Source organism: Tursiops truncatus, chromosome 13, assembly GCF_011762595.2.
Source record: "Tursiops truncatus isolate mTurTru1 chromosome 13, mTurTru1.mat.Y, whole genome shotgun sequence".
In the NCBI taxonomy this organism is placed as follows: domain Eukaryota; kingdom Metazoa; phylum Chordata; class Mammalia; order Artiodactyla; family Delphinidae; genus Tursiops; species Tursiops truncatus.
In genome coordinates, this window is record NC_047046.1 from 5752531 (window position 1) to 5767788 (window position 15258).

A 15258-nucleotide genomic window follows, 5' to 3' on the forward strand; every position below is an offset into this window, starting at 1 on the left:
CCCCGGCGTCCACAGGATGCCTGTAGCTGGCCCCAGTGTTCAGCCGCATCGTAGGCCATAAATTAAAGCTACAGAGAGGGGCGGGGGGGATTGGCGGTGGTGAGGTCACAGGCCAGGGCAGCCTGTGCCAGGGACTGGCTTGCGTTCCTGGTGTGGAGGAGAGATGGGGAGAAAGGGAACCGGGAACCCTCGAGCCCCACCCTTACTTTCCCCGCGGGCTTTGGCTTCTTTCTCCCTGGTTGGAGAGTTGGTGTGACCACGCCCCTCAGGACACACTGAGAGGCTTTGCGGCGTGTTTGTTTTCGTTTCACTTGGCTCATCTTTTCCAAGGGCTGGAAAGATGGTCTGGTCTGGCCGCTGCCCGCAAGGAGGACTTCGGGGTGGCCGAGAGAATCAGTGTGTGCCTTAGGAGAAATCAGGCTGGACAGAAAGGGTGACGGTGTGGGGAGGAGCTCCCACTCCCCCCCCCCCCCCCGCCCCCTCGGTGAGGGCAGTGTCAGCAGCCTGGTGCCAGCACCTGTCCCGCCCACTTGGGAAGGAGATGAAAGGAACAGGCCTGCAGGGTGGGGGGAGGGTGGCTGGTTTTGCTGTGAGCCCCTTTGATCTCTTCTGTCCAGCGGGGCCTGCTCTTTTCCCCTCTGAGGGCTGACTGATGTGAGAGGAAGAACAGGCCCACGGCAGCAAAAGTGGACCCTCCTTATAGCAGCAGCCATCCTCACACGGGCCCCCGGGGACCTGGGAACAACACTTCCATCTGCCCATTTTACAGACGTGGAGACTGAGGCTTAGAGAGATGGCCTGAGCTTTGTCAGAGGCAGGCAGGCTGGGGCGTCAGGGTGTGACCCAGGTTCCCCCATGTTCACCATGCTCTTGCCTGAAGCTGACCAGGGCCCCCTCCCTCCTGCCTTGGGGGCTTCCGCCCCACGTAAATACTGGTGCCAGATGCCGGCTCTGTAAGGGGCCTCTCATTTCAGCTTCCCCGCCCCTGGCTAAGGGGTCGGCACGATTTCAGGGGGAAGAATCAGAGCACAGAGAGGTCAAGACCCTCATCCAAGGTCACACAGTCACCAAGTGAAAGAGGCCAGGCGTCTGACACTAGCACTTTCTATACCTCACCCCGTGACTCCTGCCTCCCCCCAGTGCCCGGGGGTTTCTGCCCAGCTCACACCACGGAGGGTGCTGGGTTCTCAGCCAAGCTCAGCCCAGGTGCAGAGGCTCACCTGTCTCACTGTTTTCCTCTCCCCCACCCCCACCCCTGCCCTCCCCTGGGGCCCGGCAGCAGCAGCAGCAGCAGCAGCAGCAGCAGATGCCCCGCAGCGGCCAGGAGGAGAAGGAGGACAAGGAGAAGGAGAAGGAGGCCGAGAAGGAGGACGAGAAGCCAGACGTGGAGGATGGCAAGGAGGAGCTGATCAAGTAAGGCCGGCGGCCGCGCAGCAGGAGCCCGGCCGCGACCCCCGGGTGGGGGGCACGAACGGGGCCGTGGACGGCCCCCTGGAAGGGTGTGCGCGGAGGTGGCGTCTACAGATCGCCTGCCTCGAAAGGAGGCACTTTCTGCTCTGCCTGTGCCCGACAGCCCCCCTTCCGGAAGCCCGCTCTTCTCCCCGCCCGCCCGCCCGCCCTTTCTTTCTCGAAGCCTCTGGAGACCTCAGAGACTGAGAGCTCATTTGAGCTCCACTCCTGAGCGAATAAATCCAGGCAGTGACTCTGGAACTCTTTGCCTCCTCCCTCCTCGGCCGAGTCTCCTGAGATGCTGGGGGCGGGAGGGGGGGTCAGAGGCGCTCGCTGCTCACGAAGGAAGGACTAGGTATGCAGGCAGGCGGCGGCCCTCACCTTTAGAATGATCCGCTGTCGGTGTGAGTTCTTGCAGATCAAGGCACAGCCTCGCCTCGGGGTGGGGGGGGCCCCCACCGGCAGCCTCCCGTGCCTGCCAGGGGCAGGAGCACAGCCAGCTGGAGATTCACTCCGAGGAAGGGGGGGCAGTGGGCACGGGCTTAGCGCCAGGTACCTGGAGTGGGCTCAGGAATGTGGCTTCTGAGAGCATCTGGCCTGTTACCCCTTGTCTCCCAGATGCTCCTGCGAGGCCCTTCAGGAAGATGAATGGAAGGCGGAGGTGATAAATCTGAGAACCCCGCAGTAAAGTCTCCCGAGTCGGCTTCTGAGAAAGTCCCCGCCCCAGTTATTGAGGTCACATGCTCCCCACACGCCGGGCTCGGCCTGCATAAGACCGGCAGGAAACTTTCCTCTTGCGTTTTCTGCAGGACACAGTGGTCCATGATAATACGGAAGGCAAAGTCAGTGTCGTTTACAGGACCCCTTGGGGGACGTCTCCTCTTTGGGGAGTTAAAGTGGCCTGAAGATTGTGCCAGCCTGCACCCCCCATGCCGCTAACCCAGTCATCTTGCAGACAGAGAGCAGAGAGCATCTCTGGTGAATAAAATGGTCTTGCAGATAGCCACCAGCCCACACCCCTACTTGGTGAATAAAATAGCCAGTCGGTTAACTCCCAGCCCACATCCCTGTTAGGAGAGCAAAGCAGACAACAGCTACCAGTTCACACCTCCCTTTTCATAACTAAGATGGCATCGCAGACGGCTACCAGGCATACTCCCTCGTCTGGTGAATAAAGGAGCCTCGCAGACTGCTACCAGCCAGCCCTCGCCCCAAGCTTTTTCCCTCTTTCCTACCCTCTGATTAGTAGAAAACCGCTGGCAGCCAGCACTCATCTTGCTAAGGAAAAGCAGGTCTCTTGAAACCGCCACCTAGGTTCCCGGCTCCGGTGAAACCATCCCTGTCTCCCCTCCCTGGCCTTTAGGGAGAAAACGGATGACACCTCTGGGGAAGACAACGATGAGAAGGAGGCAGTGGCCTCCAAAGGCCGCAAAACCGCCAACAGCCAGGGCAGACGCAAAGGCCGCATCACCCGCTCAATGGCCAATGAGGCCAACAGCGAGGAGGCCATCACCCCGCAGCAGAGCGCCGAGCTGGGTGAGTCTCAGGCTGGAGCAGGGGCGCCGCAAGCACAGCAGGCTCAGGATCCCAGCATGAGCTGCACGCTCGCTGTGTGACCTGGGGCGAGTTCCTTAACCTCTCTGTGCCTCAGTAATGCCTGTAACCGTGGGGGGAGCGTTTTGGTGACTTCGTGTGTAGGAAGGGCCTAGAACAGTGCCTGGAGCGTGGGAAAGTCTCACTGGCTGTCAGCCGGGATTATTCCAGAGCTGGAGAGTTCACATAAACTTCCAGATCACCAATTTGGTTTTGTTTTTCACTCAGAAAATCTGGCCTTGGGACTTCCCTGGTGGTCCAGTGGTTAGGCCTCTGCTCTTTCAGTGCCAAGGGCCTGGGTTCAATCCCTGGTCGGGGAGCTAAGATCCCACAAGCCACCGAAAAACCACCCCTTCTTGCGGGATCTTAGTTCCCTGACCAGGGATTGAACCCGTGCCCCCTGCAGTGGAAGTGTGGAGTCTTACCCACTGGACCACCAGGGAATTCCCTGTACCTTCATTTCTGTGGGCCTCAGTTTCTCCTTCTGCTCAGTGGGTGCCCACCCCCAGGTGCTCTGAGCCTCACGCCCTACCCCAAGGGGGAAAACGAGAGAGAAGAATTGAGTAGCAGTTCCCAAGTTCGGCCACAGGGGGGCAGCCGGTGTGTGCTTGCTGTCTGTAGCGTTTTGGCCGTTTGGGGCCTGCCCTCCGGCGTGTGCGGGAACCCGGACCCATGGCCTGAGTGTTCAGGCTGAGGCCCCAGCCACCTGGATGTCTTCCCGGGGTGGGAGTTGATGGCGGTGATGTTCCCTGTCTCACAGACGCCCGCCTCGTCCACACCCAGGGTTTGTGCCAGGCACCTCTTCCTTCTCCGCGTCGGAGGTCATCGGTACCCGTTTCATACATGGGCTGTTTGAACCTTAGAGAAGGGATGTTGCCTCTGTAAAGTCCCAGTCAGTTGGGGTTCAAAGCCAGCCCGCTGGCCACAAACCCCGTGCAGCTCCTGTGGGCTGGTGCTGGAGTGCCTGGAGACCCAGGGCAGGAGGGTTCCCTTCAGGAGTGCACTGGCGCACCTGACTTCCGGGGAAGCTCTCCTGGACCCCAGGCTGACGCTGGGGCCGGACAGCGGAGTGGAAAACACAACCCCAGGCCCTCTGATGGCCACCTCCCACCCCAGGCTCCACTTCCACAGCCTGCCTCCGGGGGTGCCGTGGGAGGGAAGGGGAAAGCTGGCCATGGTAGCAGGGAGCGGGGAAGCTGCCCGAACTTCCCTCTGATGGTCAGCGGCCTCTACCAAGTGCATACTCTGTGCCTAGCGCGGTTCCAGGCACTGAGTCCGTGACGCTGACGTCCCTCACGCTCGCCGCCCTCGCGACATCTTAAGCGACTTTCAGGGAAGAACGAGGGCTCACGTGTAGGGGAACTTGGAGGAGAGGCTCAGAAACAGCCTTAGCAGACACTCGGCTAACTCCCCCGACTCCAAGGCAGCTGCGTTCCTTCTCAGTAACACGAGCAGCCCCATCCTCGTGCCGCATGAGTCAGGGGAGAATATAGTGATCACCCTGTAGAGCAGGGCCCTCCCGCAGGGGACAGGTGGCCATGTCTGGAACCGTTTCTGATTGTCCCAGTTGGAGTGGGGGATCCTGGCACCTAGTGGGTAGAGGCCAGGGCTGCTGTTCCACACCCGCAATGCCCAGGGCAGCCCTCACGGCAGAGGGTCACCCGGCCCCAGTGGGTCCACGCGCAGGTGAGGTCCCTGCCCATCACGTCCCTCCTCCTCTCCCACCTCCTCCTTCACGTACTCACCAGGCTCCCAGCCGAGTGCATACAGAGGCAGCTCAGGGTCCAGGCCCTGGATCGCCTCGGCGTTCCCCTCTGCAAAACAGGTGCCTGCACACCCTCCACCCAGCGGGCGCCCCGAGTAGCCAGAGGCAGAGAAAGCGCCCCGCTCCAGGCTGCTGCCAACACGCTGTGTCTTCCTTTCCAGCTTCCATGGAGATGAACGAGAGTTCTCGCTGGACCGAAGAAGAGATGGAAACAGCCAAGAAAGGTGAGGGGTTTCTGGCTGCTCTGATCGCCCTCGATGGGCATCCGGGTCCTGCAGCTCGTGTGGTGGGGAGGAGGTTGACCTGTGCCCTTAAACGGGGCTGTGGTGTGGTCTGCGGTGGGTGTTCTCAGATTGGCCGCGTCTCCTCGGAGCCTCAGTTTTGTCCTCCAGAAAATGGGTCTGTGTGGCCATGTTGTTGGTGTACGGCTTCCGTGGCCACTGGGACCAGCACGTCATGGCCTTGCAGACTGAGTGGCAGCAGAGCACCCAGGTGCCTTGGGAGGTGCAGAGCCTGCTGGTGGCCACCGTGGCGGGGTCACGGGGTCAAGCTGTTCCCCTTCGCTGCGCCGTCTCCCTGCGCTGTGGTGCTGACCCCGCGTTCTCTGTAGAAGCCACCAGCACATTCATTGTTCATTGGAGCCAGAATGGCTGGACCCTTGACTTCCTGGCTCAGTGACCAGTCTCTGGGTCTCAGTTTCCCCATCTGTGAAAAGAGAGGGGCATCCGGGTTGGCCAAGAGAAGCCGGAGGTAACAGGCACTAAGCGTCCCAAGAATGGCCCGGCACTGTCGGGACTACGTCGGTGTCGATCCTCCGGCCCCCATCTCTGGGAGATGCTCTAGCTGCCCCTCCCTCCCCTGTGCCCAGGGCAGGGGCCGTCAGACCAGCTCAGCGCCAGCAGGAAGGCCAAGGCTGAGCTGGCATCTGAGCCCCATTTTGCCTGCTTGCTCCCGTTCATCTTGACCCCAGCCCCGAGAGGTAAGTCTTGTTTCCAGCCGTTTTGTGGACGAGGGAGTGAGGGACAGAGGCCCAGGATGGCCCGGTCCTGGAGCTGGTGACCTGGGCCTCCCAGCTCTTGTCCCCAAGGTCCTGCTGAGGCCCCACTGCTGAGGTGCAGCTCCTTTGTGCCCAGAGCTCCAGGTCATGACTCAGGGACGGAGCAAATGGCCTTTCTAATGAAGGACCCAGGTGCTCAGGGACAGTTGTGTGCGAGGACAGCTGGGCCCGGAGGCTGAGACCTTGGACCATGGGCTGCCTGCCCTGCCCACCCCCTCCCCTCCCTCTGCCCCGGGAGAGGGTGCCTGGGGGCCTGAGCGTCTGGTCCTGGTGTTTCAGAAACTGACCAGGAGCAGCTCCAGACCTGATCAGGCCCCTACCGGGGGCCGAGCCCCTCGCCTCAGGACTCCTGTCCGGGCACGCTGTCCCTTGGAGGCTCCAGACCTCCTTCCTCCAAGCTCCCAGGCCTCTGGTGAGGCCGGCCTGGAGGAAGGGCCGGGCTGGACCCTCAGCCTCATTCAGAAGAGGGGGAGCTGCCTCGGTTCCTCTCGCAGGTGAGGCCCTATTTTCAGCGTCTCGGGAGCACTAACGGGGGCCTGTGCGCATGGTCTCTGGCTGCCGGGGGTCAGTGGGTGCTGTCAGCCCCCCAAGGGGGCCACGCCGTCCTTTTCTCCTGTCTTCTGTGTCTACTTTGTGGCTTTTGGTGTGGATTCACCATGGGGTGCAAAAGAGGCTTTATTTGAAAATGTGTGATGTTTTCCCCCCTTTAAGTTTGGTGAGATACATATAATGTAAAAATCTACCATTTTAATTATTTTAAACTGTACAATTCAGTGGCATTAAGCACCTTCACAGCGTCGTGCAGCGATCACCACTCTCTAGCCCCAGAACTTTCTGCCACCCCGAGCGGCGACCTCGTACCCATTAGCAGTCATTCCCCATTCTCCCCAAGCCCTGCCAACCTCTGGTGCCCACTAGTCCGCTTTCTGTCTCTATGGCTTTGCCTGTTCGGGACTTCGGCGTGAATTGAATCACGTAACATATGCCCCTTTGTGTCTGGCCTCTCTCAGCATCGTGCTGTTGAGGTCCATCCACGTCGTAGCCTGTGTCAGCACCTCATTCCTTTCTATGGCTGAGTTGTGTTCCTCCGTGTGGACAGAGGAGTTCTATTTATCCATTCATCCATTGCTTGATGGACACTTGGGTTGTTTCCACCTCTTGGCTATTGTGAATAATGCTGTTGAGAACATTTGTGTAGAATTGCATGGTTTTTTTAACCACACGTGAGACCCTGGGATCTCAGCCACCGGCAGTGATATTGCCTGGGGACCCACCCACCAGGGCCGTGAGGGGTGCATGTCCCAGGGCTACCAGCCTGTGCTGTGTCTTCTGTCGTCATGGCAGCCCCATCCCCAGCTCCTTCCCAGTTGCCCGGGAACCGGGAGTCGGCTGAGTCAGAGGCTGCCCTCTCTCTTCCTTTGGGAGACGGCTGGGGATGACTCACCGGCTGGGACGGGAGTGCGCCCCACTGTCTCAAGGTTGAATCCTCAGTGGTGGCAGCGAGCTCATCCTGGGTCCTGCCCGCGGAGACGGCAGCGTGCGAGCCCCCCCGGGGACTGTGCACGCCGAGGCCCTGCTCAGTGACATTTGTGATAATGTGATGAGTGCCAGTGTGCTTGTCCGCCGTGAATTATAGCAATCTGGACGATTACCGCTCGGGGTGGCTGCTAATGGCTGCCTGTTCCAGGCGGCGGGAGGGGATCGGGGCCAGGAGGCAGGTGCTGGCAGCCCCCAGGACTCCTTCTCCACAATGGGCGGGGGTGGAGAGGCTAGGAATGTTCCAGTGCCCCCGGCCCTCAGAAACCCAGGAAGGTACCCAAAACCCAGCTGTGCCCGAGACAGATGGTACCCACCCATCCTCCTACCCATTTACATCGACCCAGTGCCTCACCCTGTGCAGGGCAGGGGTACCCAGAGATGAGCCAGCCCCGGTCCCTCCCTCAGGGAGCCCAGGAAGTGAGCAGCCAGGTGTCCCCAGGGCCTTGGGACCACTGAGCCTGCCCCAGGCATCCCAGGAGACTTCCAGGAGCCAGGCCTAGAAGGATGAGCTGCAGAGGGTCCCCCGTCCCCAGAGAGAAACTGGACCTCAGCCTCTGGACCTTTTAGCTCTGTGACCTCAGGCAAGCTAGTCAACCTCTCTGTGCCTCGGTTTCCTCATCTGTACAATGGGAATTAGAGCATCACCCACTGTATGAGTTTCCTGGGGCTGCCGTAACAAGGTACAAACTTAGTGGCTTAAAAACAACAGAAATGTATTCTCTCCCAGTTCTGGAGACTGTGAGTCCGAAATCAAGGTGTGGGCAGGGCTGGGTTCCCTCTGAGGGCTCCAGGGGAGGGTCCTGCCTCTCCTCCTCCAGCCTCTGCTGTTGCTGGCAATCTCGGCCCTCCTTGGCTTCTAGACATTCCAATCCCTGCCTGCATCGTACATGGCTGTCTTCCCTCTGTGTGTCTCTGTCCAAATTTTCCTCTTCTTATAAGGACCCACCCTAATCTAGCATGACCTCATCTTAACTCGATCACATCTATCAAGACTTTTTTTCCAAATAAGGTCACATTCACAGGTTACAGGTGGGTGGACATGAAATTTGGTGGCGGGTGGGGAACACCGTTTAATCCAGGACAACCACCTGTGTGGGGTTTTGGTGAAAGAAAACAGAAGCGCTTACAGGGGTGGTGACTTAGACACACTGAGTTCCCTGTCACTGTTTGTAATGATAACCACCTCCTCAGCCTTGTGACCCTGGCCCATCCCTGTCTTGGCCTCATGTTCCCTCGTCCTCCAAAAGGAGGCTGGGATGCCATCACCGAGGGGCATCCTAAGAGTGGCATGAGCCATATTCGTGCAGCCCTTGGCACACAGTACGTGCTCAGAAGGGGCGGGCCTGCAGTTCAGCACAGACTCTGGAGCCTTTCTTCCTGGGTTTGAGTCCCAGCTCTGTCCCTTGTGGGTGTGTGACGCTGACCAGTGCCTGCGCTTCCCGGGGCCGCAGGGAAGGGGCTGGAGGTGAGCGGCCTGCTGAGCAAGCGTAGAGTGACATTTGGAGGTGGTTTCACGGCGCTGGGGAAGGGCCCTTGGGCTGACACCCAAAGCACGGAATAACATGAAGTAACACTGTCAAGTACTTGTCGGGACGCCTGGGTACCAGGTACAGCTAGAGGCGTCATGTATGTCAGGTCACTTCATCCCCACGAACCTTATGAGGCAGATGCTATTACTAGTGTCTTTATCCAGATGATGAAATTGAGACCAAGAGAGGTTAAGTGAGCTGCCCAAGGTCACACAGCTGTCAATTGGTGGAGCTGGGATTTGAACTCACGCACTCTAGTTACAGAATGGGAATGGGGCTGGTGTGAGGTTTGGATGAGTGAGTCCATGGGCCTGGCTACTATTAATCAGATAACGAGAGAGGGAAGGGCCTCCCAGCCAAGGAGTAGCATGTGCAAAGGCCCTGTGGCAAGGGCAGCGTGGTCAAATGAGAAGCTATCAAAACCCAGAGAACGAGAGGAAGAGAGGCAAGGAATGGAGAGGCCGTCGGGAGGGCCACCCCTCACCCCCCGGCCTTACCAGCTGTGGGACAGAGTTTGGCTGTTACTCTGAGAGCATGGGGAAGACCATGGCATGGGGAGGAGTGGGACAGGGGACAGGATGGCTGCAGGGTTCCAGGTTGGCAGGTGGGCACCTGCTCCTTCCTTTGTGCTTGGAGTCAGGGCTGCCTGTCCTGGGGCTCCTACCAAGTGAGGACTGAGCATGTGCAGGGCAGCCTCAGGGAGCTGGCTGCCTGCCCTCGGGCCCAGCGCCATGCTGGGCAGGCACTAGGCTGGGATGTGAGGCTCTAGTTCCCCTGGGAAAGGTCAGCCTGGCCTGGCTTGCAGTCTCGACCCAGCTGTGTGGGAGGCCCAGGGCTCTGCTGGCAGCTCCTACTGGTCTCCAGCCCCCTTCTCTGGTGGACAGGGAACCAGCTGTGGAGGGGGCAGGGAAGCCCCCAGGCACACCATTCCAGACCAGAAATAGGCACTGGCCCAGCTCCTGGCCACCGGCCCCTCCCTGGCCTCGAGTGGCCTGCCTGGTGAGGAGGGAGAAGGCGAGGTGTGCGGCCCCAGAGTAGGGTGCTGCAGGGACCAGGATCTGGTGGCCCCACGCAAGGCCTGTCGGGCCAGATGGAGCCCAGGTGGACCCCGAACTCTCCCCCAGTAACTTCAGGCTGTCTCTGCCTGCAGGACTCGCCCCCTTTCATGGGGACCGAGGGAGAAACCACTAATTGCTTTGCACCTCCACAACGCTTGTTGTGCGCACTGGCTGGTTTAATTAGTTTTTACGGATGAAGAGTCAGGCTTGGGGAGGGGAGGTGTGAGTCCCCAGCCTTGGAACTTGGAAATGTGGGGCCTGCCATCCACGTGTCCATCATCAAAGCCTCATGCTGTCCTCACTGCAGGGACCAAGAGAGAGCGATGGCCTCTGTGCTTGGACAGCCGTGCACCTGCCCACCGGCACTCACGACGGGCAGCGTGGCGCTGTGGTTAGCGCACAGGTCTGGCGGCTGATGCAGCAGGGGTGCTGGGTCACTTCTGAGTACGGGAACCAGGGAGGGCCCAGCAGGAGACGGGGCCAGCGCCTGGAGCGGGGACTGAGGACAGTTGATGTACAGGAGTGGGGCGGCCGTAAAGGTTGTCAGAAGGGAGCCTGCAGCATCCCGGGGCTGGCATCGGCGGGGAGCTGTCGCCACCTCCGGCTGGAGAGAGAATGCTGAGCTTTGTCTTGGGTGCGCGCTCCCCCGACCTGGATGCTTCTGACGTGTGGGAAACTGGCCACTGTGATGGCTCAGAAGGAGGAGAGAGTCGGGGTTTCTGCATGAGCGCGGGGGACAGCCAGACACCAGGGCAAGCTCCAGGCCACTCTCTTGTTCCTTGTCAGCACCCTGGAAAGTAAAGTCAAGCATCTCCCAGCCCACCTGCACTCCCAGGGGCAAAATCCACACGTGGGCGTTCCAGTTGGTGCTTCCTCAGGGAAAGAGCCCCCTGGTAGGTTACACAGCAGTGATGATGTCTGTTACCACGTGGTGGCTGCTGGCTGGTTCCAGCATTTTGCACGAATGATATTACTTAATCCTCCCAAGGGACCCTCAAGGCGAGTTCTCCATATTTGCGAATGCACATGTGCGTGCACACACACACATGCACACACACGCGCACACATGCACATGCACACATGCACACGCACACGTGCACATGCACACACGCCTTCTGCTTCACAGATGGGAAGACTGAGGCCCAAGGGGGCAGTGAGCTGGGACTTGCCCAGCAAATAACATAGTTTGGTCCTGGGAGCAAACCACTTGGCTGTGCTCTATGGGAAGACTTGACATTGAACACATAACATGGCATTTTTCCCAAAGTGCTAGGGTGTCGGGTCGCACACAGGTGATTTTTTTTTTCATCTTAATAGGTGATCGTGTATTGGGAGATCACTGGCTTTGATCGTGTATTGGGAGATCACTGGCTTTGATCGTGTATTGGGAGATCACTGGCTTTGATCGTGTATTGGGAGATCACTGGCTTTGATCGTGTATTGGGAGATCACTGGCTTTGATCGTGTATTGGGAGATCACATCATCGCTGCGATTTGCAGGTGTAATAGCTGGAGCTGAGGCTTCTGCAGGCGCTGAGGCTTAGTTTGAAAAGGGTAGACGGAAAGAAAAGTTAACTTGGACTTACCTGGAAGGTAAGTCCAAGTTCAGGTGTGAAGTTGTCTGGCCGAATCCCCCCGGGGACTGGCGGGACTGTCAGAGGTTCAGATACACAGTAGGCTCCTGGCAAGGTCGCCAACCAAGGGCTGGGTCCAAGTCAAACCCACCCAGGGCTTGGAGTTTCCAAAATAAGGAAGTGGCATGACTCAGAACTAAGTCTGCTGGATTTTTCCCCCCTCCTTTGACAGTGTTTTAGGCAGAAAATCTTGTTTTGCAAACTGGAGTTTCTCTTGGAAAGTGGCATTTGGCGGGAGGGGTGTGGATATGTCCCTCTTGTAGGCGGCCTGTGCTTCTTCATGAAGGGAACAGAAAACTTCAGGGCTGGCTGGGGTAATGGGGAGCGAGTGTTTCGGGGCGGGGGCGAGGAGGGGGTGGCGGACGCTGGTTTCCCGAGGGAGCAGCTGTGACATTCCCAGGATGCAGATGGATGACAGTGTGGTGACTGCAGGTGCTAGAAAGGCTCCTCCTGCCCCCAGGTTATCAGAACTCGCCCATGGCAGGGGCGGGGGGGAGGTTGGCTACTGGTACAGGTTCGAAGACCCCAGAGGTGAGAGCTGCCTACAGCAGGGACCCTGAGCGGGTGGCAGCGTGCGGAGGGACAGAACAGGGACGAGGCCTTTCTGGGGGCCAGTGTACGTGAGCTGAGGAGGGTGAGTCACTGCTCCCGTGAGAACAGTTCGTCCCAGGCCCCCAGACAGTGTATGGGAAGCTCCCCACCGAGCGTAGCCAGGACGGCCAGAGTGGGCTGGCCAAGCCTCCACACGCCACCACGCAGAGAAGCCCCTCTCACTGGCACCTCTGCGGCCACCCCCTGCTCCTTCACCTCATTCTGCGCTCCACGTCTGTGACTCAGACCTCCTGGCTTGACTTCCTGTCTTGGTCAATTTCACTTCCTAGTTCCCGCCTCTTGACACTTCAGAACGAAACTCCTTCCTTAGGAATTAGAAGTGAGGTCAGGGAATCCAGACCACAGGGGATGTTGGCAGAATCTGCCGTCTGGGGCACCGGCAGAGTGTGTGTGGACGTGCCCCTCGTGTGAGAGGTGGGCACTCCCTGACGTCTCTTCTGGGGAGGGGAGGGTCCAGGACCCCCCCGGGGGATAAACTGCCCAGCTCCCTCCTCTCTTTGGAGCTCCTAATTGGGAGCCCCAGAGAGGCAGCAGAGATGCCTGGGGGGGATGCCCAGAGGGCTCCCAAACCCAGATACCCAGGGTGTCTGGAGTTTTGTCCATTTGCCTAATGCCTCCTGCACGCCTAGCAGTTGTGGGTGCAGAGACACGGCTGTCCACGACCAGTGGAGCCAAGGAGCTAATTTCGGGGAGTGATAAGTGCTCTGGAGATAACAAAACCCCACGATGGCAGGGTGGCTGGGAGGGCGACTGTGGAGAGAGTGGTCAGGGAAGGCTTCTCTTGAGGAGGTATCACTTGAAGCTGAGAACTGAAGGAAGACAGAAGGAGAGCTGTGAAAAAGCCATGCAGGCAGCAGGGACAGTGAGTGCAAATGTCCTGGGGCACATCCAAGGGCTGGGCAGAAAAGGTTCCAGTGGCTGGAGCGAGGGGAGAGGTAGGAAGCAGGCTGGACAGCGGGGCAGGACGGGCTCTGCAGAGCCTCATGCCCCACGCTGAGGCCTTCGGATTTGATTCCAAGAGCTTTGGGTCATCATTGGAAGATTTGAAGCAGAGGAGTGACACGACGGGATTGGCATCCTTGAAAGCCGTCTTGGGCCTCCCTTGCAGAGAACGGATCATGGGACTCAGGCAGGACGTCCGGGGTCCCTGATGTGGTTGGGATCTGTTGCCTGCCCTGGAGGGTGTGCCCCAGGGCCCAGGGCGAGGGCTGGGGGGCAAAGCAGGGGTATCGGGATGCTTCAGAGACCTGTGGCCTGTCGTTCCTTGGGTTTCTTGGGCAGGATGGAAAGGCTGAGGGCTGAAGGGACAAGCAGGTCAGTGACCCCGGAGTTGGAGAAATTGGTCGTGACCTGGATCTCGCTCCAAAGTTCAACTCAGTTAACTTTCAACCTCCCGGGAGCTGCCTGGGTCGTCCGTAGCAGGTGTTTGTACGGGGCGCGGGCTGACCCAGTCGTCACGGGTATCTCAGAGAGGGAAGAAAGAGGCCGCCGTAGTCCCAAGACCCTCGGGGAGCAGAGAGCCCTCTGACGGGCTCCAAACCCTTCCCCCCATCCTCAGGGATTGGAGGTCTCATTTGCGCTTGGAAGAGTCCCCTCAAATTCTAAGCTTCCTCCTAGAATGGTAGGCTAGCCCTGCCCACCCACTGCCGCCTTCCAGCCCATCCAGACCTCCAGAGCCCCCCACGAAGGGCCTGGCCACCATGGCAGCATCAGGCTGGGAGGGGGGCAGACCACAGGTGGAACCAGCGCAGGGGGAATGACAGCGGAAGAAGCTGTTTGCTCCCGGCTGCCGGGGTGGAGAAGCTCTGTTTTTCTGAACCCTCATCTGTTCTTACCGCTGCTGACGCCGCCACCGCCACGGATGGGGAGAGAGGGAGGGGGAAGCCAGTGCCAAGTTGGCCCGCCCCTTCCGAACCTGGGCTTCTGCCACACTCCCCCGCCCCTCCCGCGAGCCTCCGTCTGGAGGTCACATTCAGCCCTGACGCGTCTCGCTGGGTCAGGCAGCAGGAAGATCGGACGAGCCCTGGCGCGTAGCGAGGCTGCCGGGCGCTGCTGCCCGAGAGGCTCTGGGGTCTTTGGATTCTGCCCCGCGGGGGCGTCGGGGGTCCGGGGGCTGAGCGCCCGCGCTGGGCACATTGGTGCCCAGAGGAGCCGCTGACACTGTGCTCCCTGGTGACGCCTGGCACAGCCAACACCTTCCCGCCGCCCGCCCGCATCGGCGAAGGGCACCCCGCACACCCGCAGCTGGGGCGGGGGGGACGGCTCAGGGGTGGCAGCGCCGGAGGAGCCCTGGGCCACCACGGCGCGCAGCACGGAGCCGCTTCCCCGCCCTCGTCGGAGCCAGCCTCCGCCTGCCGCCCTCCCACCGCCCGGCCCCTCCCTCCTCCCTCCCTCCCTCGCGCCGTTGGACGAGAAGGATGTGAGGCCGAGCTGAGCCGCCAGCAGACGCCAGCCAGAAGCCTTGCGGAGCCGGCACCAGGGCCGCCCAGCCTCCAGCCTCCCAGCCCGCGGCTCCCAGCTCCGAGCCCTGGAGCATCCTCCAAGCCGTATGTTTCCGGAAAACTTGGCGGAGGGGGAGACGCAGATGAGAGGATGTGAGTGAGTGGCTCCGGGGAGGGGACTGGGATGGGGGGGGACTTTGGGCCACAGTGACAGGGACCCCAGGGGAGACAGGGACCCCAGGGCGGAGAACTCGGGAGTTCTATACTCCCCCAACCACTTTCTCCTGGTGCCCCTTCCCTTGCCTCTCAGGCTGTCGGCTGGGGCTCTCCTGGAAGGAGGTCTGTGCTTGGGGCGAATCTTGGGGGTCTTGGTTGGCGCTTGCTCAGAGGTGCTCTCTCCAGGTAGAGGGGTGTCGGCGGGGGGGTGGGAGGGGGCTTGCAGCTGGGTCTGGTCCATGTGGTCTCCGAGGCATGGAGGGGTCTAAACTGCATCTCCCTGTGCCTGGCACCCTCAGTCTGGGGTTCCCGGGACCAGAACCAGAACCGGAAGGAAGCTCGTGCCCGTCCACTCCCACCCCAGG

At 60.1% G+C, this 15258-nt stretch overlaps 1 protein-coding gene across 1 annotated transcript in view; it reads left to right on the forward strand.

The window, feature by feature from the left end:
- Positions 1-15258, forward strand: part of NCOR2 (nuclear receptor corepressor 2) — a 221843-nt gene that overhangs the window by 147638 nt on the left and 58947 nt on the right. Inside the window, 3 exon segments of the mRNA XM_073789935.1 lie at positions 1276-1413; positions 2813-2985; positions 4969-5031. Coding sequence (XP_073646036.1) covers positions 1276-1413; positions 2813-2985; positions 4969-5031 — 374 coding nt within the window.